This window comes from Balaenoptera physalus (genome assembly GCF_965194825.1).
Source record: "Balaenoptera physalus genome assembly, chromosome: 20".
NCBI classification, from domain to species: domain Eukaryota; kingdom Metazoa; phylum Chordata; class Mammalia; order Artiodactyla; family Balaenopteridae; genus Balaenoptera; species Balaenoptera physalus.
The window spans coordinates 14,981,416-14,998,078 of NC_138901.1; the positions used below are offsets into that span (position 1 = coordinate 14,981,416).

Consider the following 16,663-nt stretch of genomic DNA (forward strand, 5'->3'; position numbering starts at 1 on the left):
GCCCTTTTCGGACCCCGAAGGCCACACCAACGACAAGCTAGGTCTTTGGCTTCCACACGCGGGGGGAAACGGGTCCCCTCCGTTGGAGACCGAATGCCCTCAGGTATGCGCAGCGCGTAATGAGGTAACTCAGCACTGGAGAACCGCCCTGTGAGAGGCCGCTGCTGAAGGCCCGCCGCACCAGACGAGAGGCAGGAACCCAGCAGAGCTTCCCCACCTGCCTGGCCGAGAGGGCCGGGGCAGGCCTTCCTCTCCCGCGCGGGGCGGGCCGGGGCGGGGCGGGGCCGGGGTGGGGCGGGGCGGTTCTCTACCAGCCCTCCCTGGGTCCCTCTACTGCGCATGGCACGTTGCGTACCTCCCTCCCGGCAACTGGCCTGGCGGCAACGCGGCGTTAAACCAAGGAGGCGGAGCTGAGATTGGGTCGGGATTGCTTGCTAACTCCAGGACCAGGTACCGGGCTGGCGGGGCCGCCTGGTGCGCTCCAGGGATCGGTCCCTCCTTGCCCTGACGCCGATACCATCTCCTCGGGGACGGGCCTGCGGCAGAGCGGCCATCCTGAGCCCCACCTCGCCCTCTACGGGCCCCTTTTCACCCGAATTCTTCTCGATTCCCGCAACGAGGGGCTGCAGCCCGAGAGCAGAATAGGCTTGGGCCTGGCCCGGAGACACCGGAGCAGAGTTGCCGGGAGGAAGAGGCGAGCGCCTGCTGCCTCTCCTCTTCCCCTCTCATTTTCAGGTGGGAAACCTGGGGCCCAGGTGGCAGTTTGTCCTGATCTGGCAAAGAGGAGGCATATCCTAGGCTGCCCTCTCCCCGCATCCCCCACCTCATCCCCATCTCATCCAGGCTGGATAGGCAGTGGGTCAAGCCCTCGTAAGGACAGAGATCAGGTACTCCCTGAATCAGCCTAAACAGAGCTTCTGATTGTCTTGTTTTCCAAAATGTTTAAGTGCCCACAGTAGATTGGGGTGGAGATGAGGGGCGGGGGTAGGGAAGTGAGCGAGAGGGAAGGGGTGTGGTTAAATAAAATTGTTCAAGTTTTCAGGAAATGGGGAACTAACTTCTCTGCCCAGCCTTCTGCTAAGATATCCTAGTATATTCTAACCTGACTTCTCCCAAAAGAGCAAAAGCCGTTCGAATTGATTCTTTTCTTATTGTAGTATCTCTTGGGGTAGAACCGTATTCCAATATGTATTTGTGGCATTAAAACAGTTTTTCATTGATTGATGGATACTTTTCTTTAGAGACCCCCCCAAGACTGTTTCTTGTCCCTGAGAGTTGAAAAAACCAAATCTTTTCTGATTTTCAAATCTCCTCAGGCCAGGAGCCTATTCAGCCATAAGTTAGTGCTGAACGGGTTAAATCTGTTGCCCTCCCCCCCACCCTTTAACTAGGTTTCTTAGAGGTATTGTGGCTCAAACGCAGTGTTTACAGTTGTATCGCAGACATGGAGGAAGTTTAGAAAACCAGTGACAAAAATAGGGAAAAAAGGAAAAATTAAATCAAAGTAAATGAATCTCATTTCAATACCACTTGGCATCTGGTCAACCTCATTGTCAAATCAGGTGATGCTTTTTCAGTCATTATATCTTTGCACACACAGTCTTGACACTTCTCCCTAAGCTTCTCTGTTATCACTCATGGTTTCTAGAGCACAGGCTTTGGAACAGACCTAATCAGTCCTCCACCACTTGCCTGTGTAACTTTGTTTTTTTGTTTGTGTGTTTTTTATTTTTTGGCCATACCACACAGCGTGTGGTATCTTAGTTCCCCATCCAGGGATCGAACCTGCAGTGGAAGTGTGGAATCTTAACCACTGGACCACCAGGGAAGTCCCATGCCTGTGTAACTTTGGGCATTTAACCTCTCTGAGTCTTAATTTCCTGATCTGTAAAACGAGGATCTATAATACTTCTTGTGAGCTGATCTCCGTGAAGCGTTTGGCACAGATCCTGGCACATACTAAGTTCACATAAGTGTCTGCTGCTTTTATTATTTTTACCATTATTAATTTAACAGATACGGGAGTGCCAATATTAAGTGTTGGTCACAGTAGCCCCTGGGACTGCAACAGTGAATGAAATGCGTTCCCTGCCTTCACAGAGTCTCTATTCTAGTGGAGGAAACTGATAAATAGACAGTTAAGAGAGTGGTAGGTATAAGCGTTGAATACAGAGGCCAGACATCTAACGTGGGTGGGGTGGGGCGGTCAGGGAGGACTTCCTGTAGCACAGGACACCTGAGATGAGTAGTGAAGGACAGGTAAAAGTTAACAGATTGGGAGAGTGTTAGTGGTCCACAAGGGGAAGCAGGATCGTTAAAGTTTTTCCTTTGGGTTCCATTTCCTACCTGCCTTTCAAGCTCCATGTCCTAAATAAGGACCTATCCCAAGGCTTACTTCCCAGCTTTCTGCTTTTCTCTCACCATTTTCTTCTTTAGTGAATTTTTGTCGCTCATATAGCTTTAGCTGCTAACTTTCAAGTCCACATAGCCATTTCTAACCCCTCTTTCAAGCATCAGTCTTTTCAGTACTTCTCTAACTGAATGCTATTTCTACTTGGGATATATAACTGTTTTCTCAACCTCAGTATGACCTAAAAACTCACACTCATCTTTCCACCAAAACTTCCATCTCTGAGCTTTCCCATTTTGTCTTTGACACGCTACTCTTTTCCCAGTTACTTGGGCACAAAAAAAAAAAAAGTCGGAGTCATCAGAGTTGTTCACAGTTAGAATGGGTTCCCTGATTAGGTAGTGAGTCTCTGGCATGAGAAGTTTTCAAGCAGAGACTAGATAACCTTATATTCAGGAGTTTTTAAAAGCGGTTCTTCCAAAGGGTGGAGGATAGGCTCGATGACTTATGGTATCCTTACTAACTAAATTTTTTTATTTTTCCTTCTCCCTATCCATCTATTTCTTAATATTCCCTCTGCCACAGGCTCTTATCACCACAGATGTGGTCCAGTATAATTGTATTCTAACTGGCATTCCTTTTCTGGGTTATTTTCACCTCCCCCTCTCCCATCCCTTTGCAAATTAATATTCCTTAGAATGTTCCTTAGAACAAGGCTTCTCAAATGTCAATATGATGGTCCACAGATCAGCAGCATTACCATCATATGGGAGCTTGTTAGAACTACCAGGCCCCGCTTCAGACCTTCTGAATCAAAATCTGCATTTTAACAAGATCCTCAAGTGATTTACATGCACAGTAAAGTTTGAGAGACACTACCGTAGACCACTGTTTTGTGTTTGTCACCTTTCTGTTCAAAACCTACAGTGGCTTCCTACTGCCCGCTGAATAAAATCCATGCTCTGGCATGCACTTAAGGCCTGTTAATTGTTCTCATATGTGTGGAGTTCTGCTTCTGTAACCGCCCTCACATTAATTGGAGAGTATATGCAAAGTGCTGAAATACTGCTCGGCACATTTGGTTAGTCCTTCAGTATTACTGACTGCCTACTCTGTGCTAGGCGCTATTCTAGAAACCAGGAGATACACCTGTGGATATGTAAGCACTAAATAATCAGCAGCTAATACTATTGTATGCTTGGAATTCCCATTTTCTTTAAGTCCTGTTTGACATTCAAGCCCCACCTCTTCAATGAAACTATCCAGGTCCACCTAGCTAACTGTAATCTTTCCCTTTGCTGAACTTCATAAAGTGTTGCCCATTTCTACTTCTGCATTCCCCAGACCTGCTGAATTAAAATTTTTGGAGGTGGGAGTTTGGGCGGGCATCCGTAGATTTTTTTCTAACAACACAAATTAATTTGAAACACATCCTGGTTTGGGAACCAGTGGTTCAGATCATTCGCGAAGCTGTTGAAGTGGCAGCCTAGAACCAGTTCTTGGGTCTCTCCAATTGGGCAGTTATATTTGTTTATACAGTGTTTTGGAATTGACTTTATTTCTGTTTCCAGTGTTTTTTCCAGAGCATAGATAATTCCTTCTGAGGATAAAAATCATCTCTTTATCTACATTAATGCTCTCTTTTCTTTCTGTTGTAGACTACAGATGGATATGGATGTTATTTTCTCTTAAATTTCTTTGGCATGATGCTTTGTGTTTAATGTTATTAGACAATGTGCATTCTAATAATCTTTTTTTTCCAAATTCAATCTATATTTTTACTATTTCATGACAGGATAAATGATTCTCAACATGGTGGGGTGGGGGCTTCTATAAGATCAGGGTTGGGGTGAGAATAAATGCAATTTGGTAAAAATCTATAGATGATTTTGAAAGGCCTCCTCACTCCCCTGGATTGAAAACCATTGCTTTGATTTCTCTGAAGCAGTTCTAGGGATTTTTAGATTCTGTGTACCACACTAAGTCCCCACCCCCATTGCTGTACCACTGCCACAACCCCTCACAACCCTAGCCCCCCCTTAAAAAAAAGAAGGGAAATGTGGCAGGGTTTTTTTCTAGATTCTTCAAAAGCATTTCTGAGTATTTATTTTAGCCATTTTACTTTTAAAATCAACTTTATTCAGATGTAATTCACCTATAACAAAATACACTTTTTTTTTTGTTTTTTTGGTTTTTTTGGCTGCGCTGGGTCTTTGTTGTGGCGTGCAGGCTTCTCTAGTTGCGGCCCACAGGCTCTAGAGCATGCGGGCTCAGTAGTTGCAGTGTGCGGGCTTAATTGCGGTATGTGGGATCTTAGTTCCCTGACCAGGGATCGACGGGCCCCCTGCATTGGGAGCGCAGAGTCTTAACCACTGGACCACCAAGGAAGTCTCAAATACGCCTGTATTAAGTGTACAGTTTGTTGAGTTTTGACAGATACACTCACATAACCACCATGCAATAAAGATACAGAACTTTTCCATCACCCTGAAAAGTTCTCATGTGTCTCTTTGAAGTTGGTCCCTCATCTCACTGTTGGTCCCGGGCAAGCAAGATCTGCTTTCTGGGACTTCCCTGGTGGCTCAGAGTTTAAGAATCCGCCTGCCAGTGCAGGGGACATGGGTTCAATCCCTGGTCCAGGAAGATCCCACATGCCACGGAGCAACTAAGCCCATGCGCCACAACTACTGAGCCTGTGCTCTAGAACCCACGAGCCACAACTACTGAGCCCATGTGCCACAACTACTGAAGGCTGCGTGCCTAGAGCCCGTGCTCTGCAACAAGAGAAGTCACCGCAATGAGAAGCCCGTGCACCGCAACCAAGAGTAGCCCCTCTCGCCACAGCTAGAGAAAGCCTGTGCGCAGCAACGAAGACCCAACGCAGCCAAAAATAATAAATAAAATAAATAACTTTATAAAAAAGAAAAGATCTGCTTTCTGTTGTATTTTTACTTTTTCTAGAATTTCATGTAAATGGAAACAGTATGTAGGTCTGTGTCTGACTTCTTTCACTTAACATGAAATTGTTGCCTATATCAGTAGTTTGTTCCTTTTTATTGCTGAGTAGTATTACATTGGTGTATGTACCACATTTTTAAAATCCATTTACCAGTTGGTAGATGTTTGGATTGTTTCCAGTTTGGGGCTCTTGTGAATAATGCTTTTACGAGCATTCATGTACGAGTTTATGAGAAAATATGTTTTCATTTCTCTTGAGTAGATTACCTAGGAGCAGAATTATTGGGTCATAAGAAGCTGCTAAACCATTTTCCAGCGTGGCCATATGTGTTTGCATTCCCACCAGCAACGTATGGGAGTTCCAGTTGGTTGATATCAACACTTGGTATTGTCAGTCTTTATGTTTAGCCATTTTGGTGGGTGTTTAGTGGTATCTCATTGTTGGTTTATGTACATTTCCCTGATGACAAGTGATGTTGAACATCATTTCATGTGCTTAGTGGCCACTCATATATCTTCTGTTCAGATCTGTTGCCCATTGTTTAAGCTGAGTTGTCTTATTATTGAGTATAGAAATTCTTTATATATTCTGTATATAAAGTCCTTTGTAGACACACACACTCACACACATATACATGCACACACAATATGTTTTCTCCTAATCTTTTCATTTTCTTAGTGGTGTCTTTCAAAGGCAGACATTTTTAATTTTGATAAAGATCAATTTATCATATTTTTGTTTTATATTTCATGCTCTTGATGTTCTTTTTTTGAATCTCTACTTACCCCAAGATCATGAAGATTTTCTCCTCTGTTTTCTTTAGTAGTTTTAACTTTCTCTTTAGTTCTATGATCCATTTCAAGTTAATTTTTGTGTATGATATAAGGTAAGGGTCAATGTTCATTTTTTCTAAATAGATATCAAGTTGTATCCAGACTATCTTTCCCCATGAAATTACTTTGGCCATCCTTTTGAAAATTAATTGACCATATATGCATGGGTCTATTTCTGGATTCTCTGTTCTATTCCACTGATCCATTTGTCTATCCTTAGACCGAAGTACACTGTCTTGATTACTATAGCAATAAAGTAAGTCTGGAAGTCAGGTAATGTAAGTCATAACTTTCCTTTTCAAAACTGTTTTGGCTATTTTAGGTCTCTTGTATTTCCATGTAAACCTTAGACTCAGCTTATCAATTTCTTTTAAGAGTTTGCTGGAATTTTGATTAGCATTGCACTGAATCTGTAGATCAGTTTGGAGAGAATTAACATCTTAATGATATAGAGTCTTCCAATCTATGAACATGGTGCACACCTCTTATCTAGATCATCTTTAATCCCTCTTATCAGTGTTTTATAATTTTAAACGTACAGGTCTTATCCATAATTTATTAAAATATTCCTAATTATTTTATGGTTTTGTAGGTATTATTGATGGTATTGTTTTTTAAATTTCATTTCCTACTTTGTCATTGCTAGTATATAGAAATACAATTGCATTTTATAATTGACCTTCTTTCTAAATTCATTTTAAGTATAATGATTTTTTTATAGAATACTTACAGTTTTCTATGTATACAATCATGTCTACATAGAAAATCGTAAAGAATTTTACATCTTTTCCAATCTATATGCCTTTTATTTCTTCTTGCCTTTTTGCATTGGCCAAGACCACTAGTACAATGATGAATAGCAGTGATAAGAACATTCTTGCTTTCCTTCTGTCCTTAGAAGAAACTCATTCATTCTTTTTACTGTTAATAGATGTTAGCTATAAATTTTTTTTTAATTTTTTAATTTAATTTTATTTATTTTTTTTATACAGCAGGTTCTTATTAGTCATCAATTTTATACACATCAGTGTATACATGTCAATCCCAATCGCCCAATTCAGCACACCACCATCCCCACCCCCCCAAAACTTTTTATACATATCTTTTAGCAAGTTGACTTGGTAAATTCTATTTCTATTCTATTCCTAGTTGACTATTCCTAATTGACTAAGAGTTTCTTTTTTTTTAAACTTGTGGGTTAGTGTTGAATTTTGTTAGATGCTTTTTCTCCATCTATTGAAATAATTTTATTTTTACTTGCTTACTCAGTTAATAAGGTAAAATGACATCAATTCATTTTTTAAAATTCCTTAAAATTGGTTGTTCTTTATTTGCAAACAACTTCAAACAAAGACAGTTTTGTGTACATTAATTCATTTTTAAATGTTAAAACAATCTTTTATTCCTGAAGTAAACCCCACTCGGTCATGATGTATTATGCTTTTAGCCATTCTAGATATAAATTCTTAACTATAAATAGAAAACATAAAATAAGATCAGGATGATATGAAAAAAGATACATTTGAGAAATGGCAAAAGCTCTTGGAAATGGGTAACAAAAATGTAAAACTTAGTAGAAAGGTTGGAAAATAAAGTTTGAAGAAGTCTCCTAGAAAGCAGAGAGTTGTAAAGTATGAGTGAAATAAATACAAAATTGAGGGCTAATTCTAGAAGTACACCTTTAACTATTAGAGTTTCTGTTCCTATTTCTTGTCAAAGAAATAATATTCCCCAGAATTGGAAGCCCCAAATCTTCACACTATAAAGGCTGACTAAGTGCAACTGACTAAGCAGCTCGTCCAGATTGCAGCAGGCTGGAGGGCCTCTGGAAGGCCGTCTCCAGGGGAAAATTGGAATGGATGAGTTTGAGTGTATGGAAAAACACACTGATGAGACTAATAGCAGAAATGTTGAAGTATTTGGAAAAGTTAATAGCTACATGGAAAAACAAGCAAATGAAAAAATGAGGCAATTATTAACTCTAGGGGGAAGAAATGAGTGTATGGGAAAGAAGACGTGGTCATCTCTATTTGCCTCAGCGAAGAACCATGTTTGCATAGTCCTAGTAATGTAAATTTGGACTATTAACCAAAATTTATGTCAGAACTATGTTGGGAGAATGAAGGCAGGAATGTAGGGTGTAGGAAGTCGATGTAGGAGAGCTTAGTCTTCACCTACCGTGGTAGGAAGTTAGTAGATAAATGTCTAAAATGGATAAGTCATGACATATAAACAGCATTTAAGAATGATGATAAAAAGGAGGATAAACAGACAAAAGAATTGAAGGTAATTGCTTCTGCAGAGGGGTCAGTGGAGGGTTGGGTCACAAGAAATTTAAAAATTAATTTAAACAAAAAAACCCTATAAAAAACTTCTCTTACAGATATTACAGTATTTCAGAATGTATTTGGCCAAAGTACATCCAGGTTTATTGTCACTGAAAGTTTCTCTAAACAAATCTTTAGAATCTAGAAATTTGTAGGTCTAGCACAGTGCTTTGAATGGTAGACTCATAGTAAGTTTTTGTTAATCAACAAATATTTCTATAAAAGCAGATTTGACTAACAACCTGTGTCTATTTTCCTTTTAGGTTTAAATTTTTGAAATTGAAGTAGGTCTACACGTTAGGAACTCATGTCTTTTCTTGTAAGTAAACCAGAGCGAATTAGGGTGAGTGCTTCTCTTCTTCTGGCTTTACTATTTTTTATTTTCTGAAAAGCAGTGTGTTTGGCAGATATTGTAGGAGGTTTTGGGTTTTTTTTTAATGTGGTGTTCAGAATCATACAGAAGTGAGGGATGTAGAAAGTAAAGCAGCTATTGCAGCCTCCACTCCTAAGAAAAGAACTTGCAGGGACTTCCCTGGTGACGCATTGGTTAAGAATCTGCCTGCGAATGTAGGGGACACGGGTTTGAGCCCTGGTCCAGGAAGATCCCATGTGCCGCGGAGCAACTAAGCCCATGCGCCACAACTACAGAGCCTGTGCGCCACAACTACTGAAGCCCGTGCGCCTCGAGCCCGTGCTCCGCAACATGAGAAGCCACCACAGTGAGAAGCCCGTGCACGGCAACGAAGAGTAGCCCCCACTCGCCACAACTAGAAGAAGCCTGCGTGCAGCAGTGAAGACCCAACGCAGCCAAAAATAAATAATAAAAAAAAAAAAAAGAAAAAAGAAACAAATTTGCAGAGGCTGACCAGAGACATAGAATATACCCACCAGCTTGTCTGATAGAGAAGAAGCAAGGTGGCTTATTTTATGATTATCAGTCATTCAACATTAAATGAGTTGCTGGCCCTTTTCAGCGTAGATGTGTACCCACTAATGATCTGCCTGTTTCCTATGCGTTTTCAGTGAGTTTGTGTGTTTTAAAAATCAACATCGGACTTCCCTGGTGGCTTAGTGGTGGGGAGTCCACCTGCCAGTGCAGGGGACACGGGTTCGAGTCCTGGTCCAGGAAGATCCCACATGCCGCAGAGCAACTAAGCCTGTGTGCCACAGCTACTGAGTCTGTGGTCTGGAGCCCGTGAGCCACAACTACGGAGCCCGCATGCCACAACTACTGAGCCTGCACTCTAGAGCCTGTGAGCCACAACTACTGAGCCCTCATGTCACAACTACTGAGCCCTCATGCCACAACTACTGAGCCTGCACTCTAGAGCCCGTGAGCCACAACTACTGAGCCTGTGTGCCACAACTACTGAAGCCCATGTGCCTAGAGCCTGTGCTCCGCAAAAAGAGAAGCCACCGCAATGAGAAGCCCACGCACCACAACGAAGAGTAGCCCCTGTTCACTGCAACTAGAGAAAGCCTGTGTGCAGCAACAAAGACCCAACGCAGCCGAAAATAAATAAATTAATTAATTTAAAAAAAAATCAGCATCAGATTGTAATCATTGGAAAACTTTTTTGAACCCGGGCCCTTGGCAGTGAAGGCACAGAGTCCTAACCACTGGACCACCAGGGAACTCCCATCATAGGTTTTAATTGAAGGCTTTTTGAAAAATTTTATTACACCTGAGAACTTCACTAGCTAAAATGACCTCAAGAACAAATACTGGGTTTAGCTTCTTTACAAGCTTCCTAAATGATTTCCTGAAAGACTGTCTTGTTTATTATCAAGTACTTAATTTCTAACTGCTGTAGTAATTATTTTAAAATTCTGTAACACTGTATGTGTACTATGAGACATTGGGAATATACCACTTTCTTTTTTTTTTCTTTTTTTTCTCTTTTGGCCACACAGCTTGTGGGATCTCAGTTCCCCCAACCAGGGACTGAACCCGGGCCACAGCAGTGAAAGCCTGGAATCCTAACCACTAGGCCACCAGGGAACTCCCTTAATATACCACTTTCTTTAAATATTAAGGTGTAAATTATATTTTGTGTTCCAGTGAATATAAATTTTTTATATCAATTTTTTTTAATTTACAGTGTTCTTTTTTTAATTTGGAAAAAATTGATATAGAGAATGATGTTACAGTTTCAATTCATAGTCCATATTATGCAACTTATTTCTGAATGTTCCTTAATCTTCCTTTTTCTTATGTTTATGCGGTAAGAATAATTTATATTGGAAAGAGTAAACCTCACTATTAATTAAGAGAAACAAAACAGAATCCCTCCTTAGCCTGAATTCTACCCAGTGGAAAGAATACCCCTAAGCCAAGGTTTAATACCAGCCCTTGAGTGAAATATAACCTTGATCCCATTGCTTTTATGTATGAGCTTCTTTTCTATTTCAACCTAACCTGATTCAGGTGAAACCAGACCGCTGATCAGTATGATGGAAATCCAATACTTGTTTGAAATAGTCCAGTAAAGTGAACCATAGATTAGTCATGCTAGTTTGGTCCTGTAAACTTGGTAGAAAATGTAAATGTTGGTGATGTCTTTAGAAATCCTAGTGGATGAAAGAATATGCAGTTTGCTATTTCCTTTTACAAACTAATAGAGGTTTGTGAAAAACTGTTTCATCCCTATTTTCTGTGTGTGAATTCCAGTATTTTTCAAATTGGCATTAATGATCCAAAGCATCTGTAATAGACAGTCATGGAATGAGTAAGATGGAACCAAAAGGCAGTTTTATATATAGGAAGGACAAAAGCATTCTTCATTATTAGGGCCAGTACTACTTGTTTCTCATCTGTCAGATTTAAGAATTTGTCATCAAATTAGGCAAAGAAGAATGCAGAAAGGAATTAATCTATTGTTTGCAGTTGATTTAAATCCAAGATTCTTTTCAGAACTTTTCCATAGAAATGTAGCTTAACTGTACTGCATGATTGGCTTTTTGTAGTTGTCTTTTTGTCTGTCTATCTAATGGCTGATAGCTAATTTTTTGTGGCTTGGAAGAAATACTAATTCTCTTTGGGGTTTTCCTCTTTAGCGGTGGGTCTCGGAAAAGTTCATTGTTGAGGGCTTAAGAGATTTGGAACTATTTGGAGGTAAGTACAGTATGGCATTTAGCCATCACTTCAGGATAAATATCGCTGCCTTTTTTGTTGATTAAATCAATTTTCTAGAAATTAGCAATTTAAGGGCAAGTTGTTATATTTGTTTGGCTGCAGCTGTTATATTTACTTGGCTCCTTTTTGAATCCATGCTTTCTCCAAAATTTGAGGACTAATCTGGCAGTTGTCCTTGGCCTGTCTTGATTGTTAGAAAGCCAGTATTTACTTAAAAGCACACGTGTTTCTTCTAAGTATTTGTCTATGAAATACATATTCTTAAAGGAAAAGAAGTAGGTATTTAAAAGTCTCTAGCCTTGAAGATTTAAAAAATAAAATTATAGTCAGGACAAAGGTAGCAGTGATATAAAAGTCATGGTTTTTCTGATCAATCTAGTTGACTCATCTTTTCATGAGACTTAGAGACTAGAGAAAAAAAAATCTGTCAGGACAAAAATACTAACTTCCTGTTGTAAAATCTAGATGTTGATTCAAAAGTAAAGTAGGTTTGCAATTTTGAGGTTTAACAAATCCAGGCACTCCCCTTTGGCTATTTTCCAGTTGAGCTGTTTTGGGAACTGTGATCTTAAGGCAAGGAAAATTCTTTTTCTATAAAAATAATAGTAGTAAAGCCCCTTTCTTTTTATCTATACACCATGATACTCTCTTCAGCTCCTATAGCTAAAGAAATGGGTTATCAGATAGAGTATGTTGGTTCACTGATCCAAGCTACCTCGAGAGGCTTGAGTAATTGAAAACTCAAACTTGTTAGTTACTAGGTGGCACCTAATAATTTATTTTCCCTACTGCCACTCAAAGAACTTCTGGAGTTGAATTATTCATGAACTTTGTCAAAGGGTTTTATAGAAGACAAATGAGAGTTTAGAAAAATGATGAGTTATTTTTGTTTTGGTTATAAAGAATAAAAATAATCTGCACAGTAAAGGAAAGGCTAATGGAACAAGAATACTGTGTTCTGGTGCTGTTCTCATTTTTTTCCCCATCATTAATGGGAATACAGTGGTTTAAAAGTAAACATTGGCATTGATGGAAAATTGAGTTGAAAGTCCAGTTTACATTAATTAGCTAAAAATATTCCAGTTATGTGAATTAGATTAATGGATTTTGGTTTCAGTGTCTTGAGTGTAGGATCTCTGGATGTCTTTTGATAATTCCCTTGTCTCTGATCTGAGGAGGATGAAGAGATTGTTCTGTATATTGTTTACAACTTAATGAAGCGTATGTTACCAAGGTGATACAGCCTGGAATTTGCCTTCTGCTCTAAGGAGCCTTGGTTTGATTTTCTTTTACCTATTCCCCTGGCTTCTTATCTTTGACTTGTAAGAAGCCCCTCTTAAGCAACCGCTCCTGCCATTTGTATACCAGAAAACTGATGTCCATGGCACACACACACAAATCTTATTTTGATAAATTGAGGCTAATTTACTCTGCACCCGATATCTAGCAATATAATTTAAGATATTTGGAGATGTGTAATCATTCCAATACTCTACAGTTAAAATCTTTACTTTGATCACTTTTCAGAATAGAGAAAATAAAAAACACAGATACAGAATTTGTCTTATTTTGGAGCAGAAAGTCATTTAAGTTGTCCTTTGCTTTATTCATATTCATCAGGAGTAGCAGAGGGCCAAAAAGCCCTTGCTTTATTTTCGTTTAGAATAGAACGTATGACTGGAGAATCAAATTGGGTAATGGTCCCACAAACACATGTTACTGTATTAAAACTTTTTTGTCTTTTTTATGGCAAACCTGTTATCTAGTCCCTGAACTCCCTGGGAAATAGCCAACTATGTATATAATTTTATAACGAATTTTTTGTTCACAGTATAAGACTCTGAAACTAGCCTATTGAAAGTAACATTGTGTGCTGATGGAAAGTAATGTATGACCAGAACTATAGCAGTTGAGTTGTACTCAGTAAAGAATACCTGTAGAATAAGAGCCTTGCCAAGTTTTGAAGAGCCATAGATTCATGTTTAAAACTCCATCTATCTGCAGCATTTTTACTGTGGATCTCTGGGTGTGTGTGTGTGTGTGTGTGTGTGTGTGTGTGTGTGTGTGTGTGTGTGTTTATATGTAGCACTGCAGGCACTTTTTGCTGTAATGATTCTTAAGTGGTTTCCATGAATAAATGCAGTCCTAAGTGCAGTAATTGCTGTTCTGAATGTGGGTGTGTCTTCTTCCAAAACCCAAAATGCCGACACTCAATCTCTCCACTCCAGAGCAGCTTCCGGGTGACACTCGGAGAAAAGTAAGTGATTTTCCAGGCTCTAGTACTGTGGCTTGTTGCATGGAGGTGACTTGTGGAATGTTGTATGTTTTTTTGGTTGGCTTATCATTTTATGTTTCTGCTCATCTGTCATTGAGTTTTATACGTGGTATAATTCTTCCACTTGTGGGGACTTAGGTTTCACCCTAGAGAGATTCTGATGTGTACTTTGAAAACTGAAAAACTCTCAGGCACTTTTTCTCTCTCCTCTCCTTTGTAGCCCTACCATTGACCTGCCACCCCCTCCAAAAACTAAACGGGACAGTTTCAACACTAACATGTGGTTATCTTTCAGTGGCTAGTAGTACTAGATTTCCCATCCTTAGTCTAGATTTCAGTCCACAGAGATAATATAGATCTCTGTCTAGATTATAAGGCAGGACGTCAAATCTACTTTAAAAACAAAACCCCAGGTTTTAAAGTACAAAACAGAAAATGTATTTTTTTTTTGGCAGAAGTTTCAAGACTCTTGCCCTGCTTCTTACTCTTCTAGTTTATTTTACCAGTGGAAATAACAGCAGCGTACCAAGCTGCTTTTTTTTTTTTAATTTGTTTATTTATTTTTTTATTTTTGGCTGCCTTGGGTCTTCGTTGCTGCGCGCGGGCTTTCTCTAGTTGGGGCAAGCGGTGGCTTCTCTTGTTGCGGAGCCCGGGCTCTAGGGCGCGGGGGCTTCGGTAGTTGTGGCATGCGGGCTCAGTAGTTCTGGCTTGCAGGCTGTAGAGCGCATGCTCAGTAGTTGCGGCGCTGGGGCTTAGTTGCTCTGCGGCATGTGGGCTCTTCCCGGACCAGGGCTTGAACCCGCGTCCCCTGCATTGGCAGGAGGATTCTTAACCACTGCGCCCCACCAGGGCAGGCCCAAGCTGCTTTTGATACTGTGAATCAGTGTCCTATACAGAGAGGATAAGAGCCCTTTTCTCCATACACTTCTTCCTCTTTGCAGATAACAGACCTTTGTGCCTTTTGCAGGCAGCTCCAAGGTGAGTGAAGGGTAATGCTACTGACTAGGAATTTCTTTCTGAGTAAAGCTTGGCTGCGCTTTACTGGCCAAGAGCACTTCACTATCACATCCCAATATTTTCCAGTCAGGAGACCAAACACGTGCCCTATAGGATCAGTTGGGTATTTTTCCAGAGTACAGTGCCAATTACATATAGTTCTTATATTTTCACAGCTGCTGATGTTATACCAAAAGTTATCCTGTGTGAAACCTTTGGGAGGTTGAATGTACTTATTTGTTGGACATTTCATAAATATTGTGTTTGTGTGCTTTATTGTATTTTGTTTTATGCTCTTTAAACAAAGTTATCATTTTATGGTCATTTCCGGATAGCAGTAGCTTATGTATTTTTCAAATGCTTCAAAATGAACAAAGTGCTTTTCATGGTGGGGGAACTAAGAAAAGACTTTGATAGAACTAGTTTCTTTCTCTAGGCAATTTGAGGTTATACATTATACTAATAAAACTATGCCATGCTATGTTTAAAGAGAATGGGCTAAATATCTCCTTTTCATCTGAGTTTTGACCTTTTCTAAATCTGAAGCAGTATAATGGACTAACCTGCCTTTCTTGTGGTAAAACCAGACCAAATCTCTTCCTTTCAAAATACTGCCTTTGTTTGTTTGTTTTCCTGAATAAAGGTCGCCTTCTGTCTGAGTTCAGACTATAGAACATCCACAAAGTAGAAAGCATCCATTTTAGGGTCATTTCCAGGGAGTTGGGGACAGAATGGTAGAGGGGGTCACAGCAACAACCAGACTAGTTCATTTCATGCGATTCTGGATTGCCCAAGGAACTCATATTCCCAATTACCTAAAGAATTTCATTTTCTAAAACTAACACTTTGAAGTAGTTTTCCATAGTCAACAAAGACAGTAGAAATATTGTCAGGTTACGAACTAATCATATCAGTAGTTTGATGAATCATTTCTCACCTAGGCTCAACAAAAGTGTGGCTTTAGTGTGTAGCCTGGTAGGTAGTATGTCTTACGTGCGCTCCTGGCAAGGAAAAGGGAGATAGGTAATTTTAAGAAAAAAGTATCCTGTATGTAGTTTATCCAAAGGGAGTTATTTAAAGTGCATATAAAAGAATTTTTAAAAATCTCAGGTCTCAGCTGTCCCTCATAGTCCTTTTTTTTTTTTCAAATTAGAGAAACATAAGGAGTTTGCCTAGAGATCAGAGGAGAGACCTTCAAATACAAAGTCGTTCTAGGTTTGTTCTCATTGGGGCCATATTGTTACCTGCTAAAAAATGCAGTACTTTCTCACATGCAGGTGTCAGATTCTGATCTGTGAAGTTCCCCTGGTAACAGGGGAGCTAGGGAATGTGTTGTAGGAGGGCTGGCATTTGCAGTATAAGTCAGCATGTTGAACTGTCTCCAGTGGAACCGACTGGTACGTTTGCTCTCCTCTTCAGCCCATGGGAATAACAAGGTCATGGGCAGAAAACCTCCTGAGTTCAAACGTTGCTTAAATGATTACTTTTTAAGTCGATGCCAGCACTGTTGTAGGCACTGGGGAATACATCAGTGAAGAAGACAGACAGGCCCTGCCCCGACAGAGCTTGCATTCTAGTAGAGAAGACAGGCAATAGACAAAATAACCTGCAGTGATCACTATGAAGAAAATCACAGTGATCACAGCGAAGAAAATAAAGCAACATGACATAATAAAGTGACTGGGAGCTACTTTACTTGGCGGGACAGAGTCTTCAATGAATAGGTGACATTTAAGTTGAGACCTCAATGACGAGGCGGAGCAGCGATGAGAAAGTGGTGGGGTAGG

The 16,663-nt window shown here is 40.1% G+C and overlaps 1 protein-coding gene across 17 annotated transcripts in view; it reads left to right on the forward strand.

Annotated features, from left to right (window-relative positions):
• Window positions 1–313: 313 nt before the first annotated feature.
• STRADA (STE20 related adaptor alpha) overlaps window positions 314–16,663 on the forward strand; it is a 29,240-nt gene continuing 12,890 nt past the window's right edge. Inside the window, exons 1-5 of one of the 17 annotated variants that reach the window (XM_082443152.1) lie at window positions 333–735; window positions 5,571–5,693; window positions 8,733–8,812; window positions 11,527–11,584; window positions 13,834–13,862. In XM_082443152.1, coding sequence (XP_082299278.1) covers window positions 8,777–8,812; window positions 11,527–11,584; window positions 13,834–13,862 — 123 coding nt within the window. In that variant the 5' untranslated portion in view covers window positions 333–735; window positions 5,571–5,693; window positions 8,733–8,776. Of the gene's footprint in view, window positions 736–5,570; window positions 5,694–8,726; window positions 8,813–11,526; window positions 11,585–13,833; window positions 13,863–14,835; window positions 14,859–16,663 lie in introns of those variants that run through there. The other 16 variants (XM_082443155.1, XM_082443153.1, XM_082443156.1 and 13 more) reach the window with 16 other exon arrangements.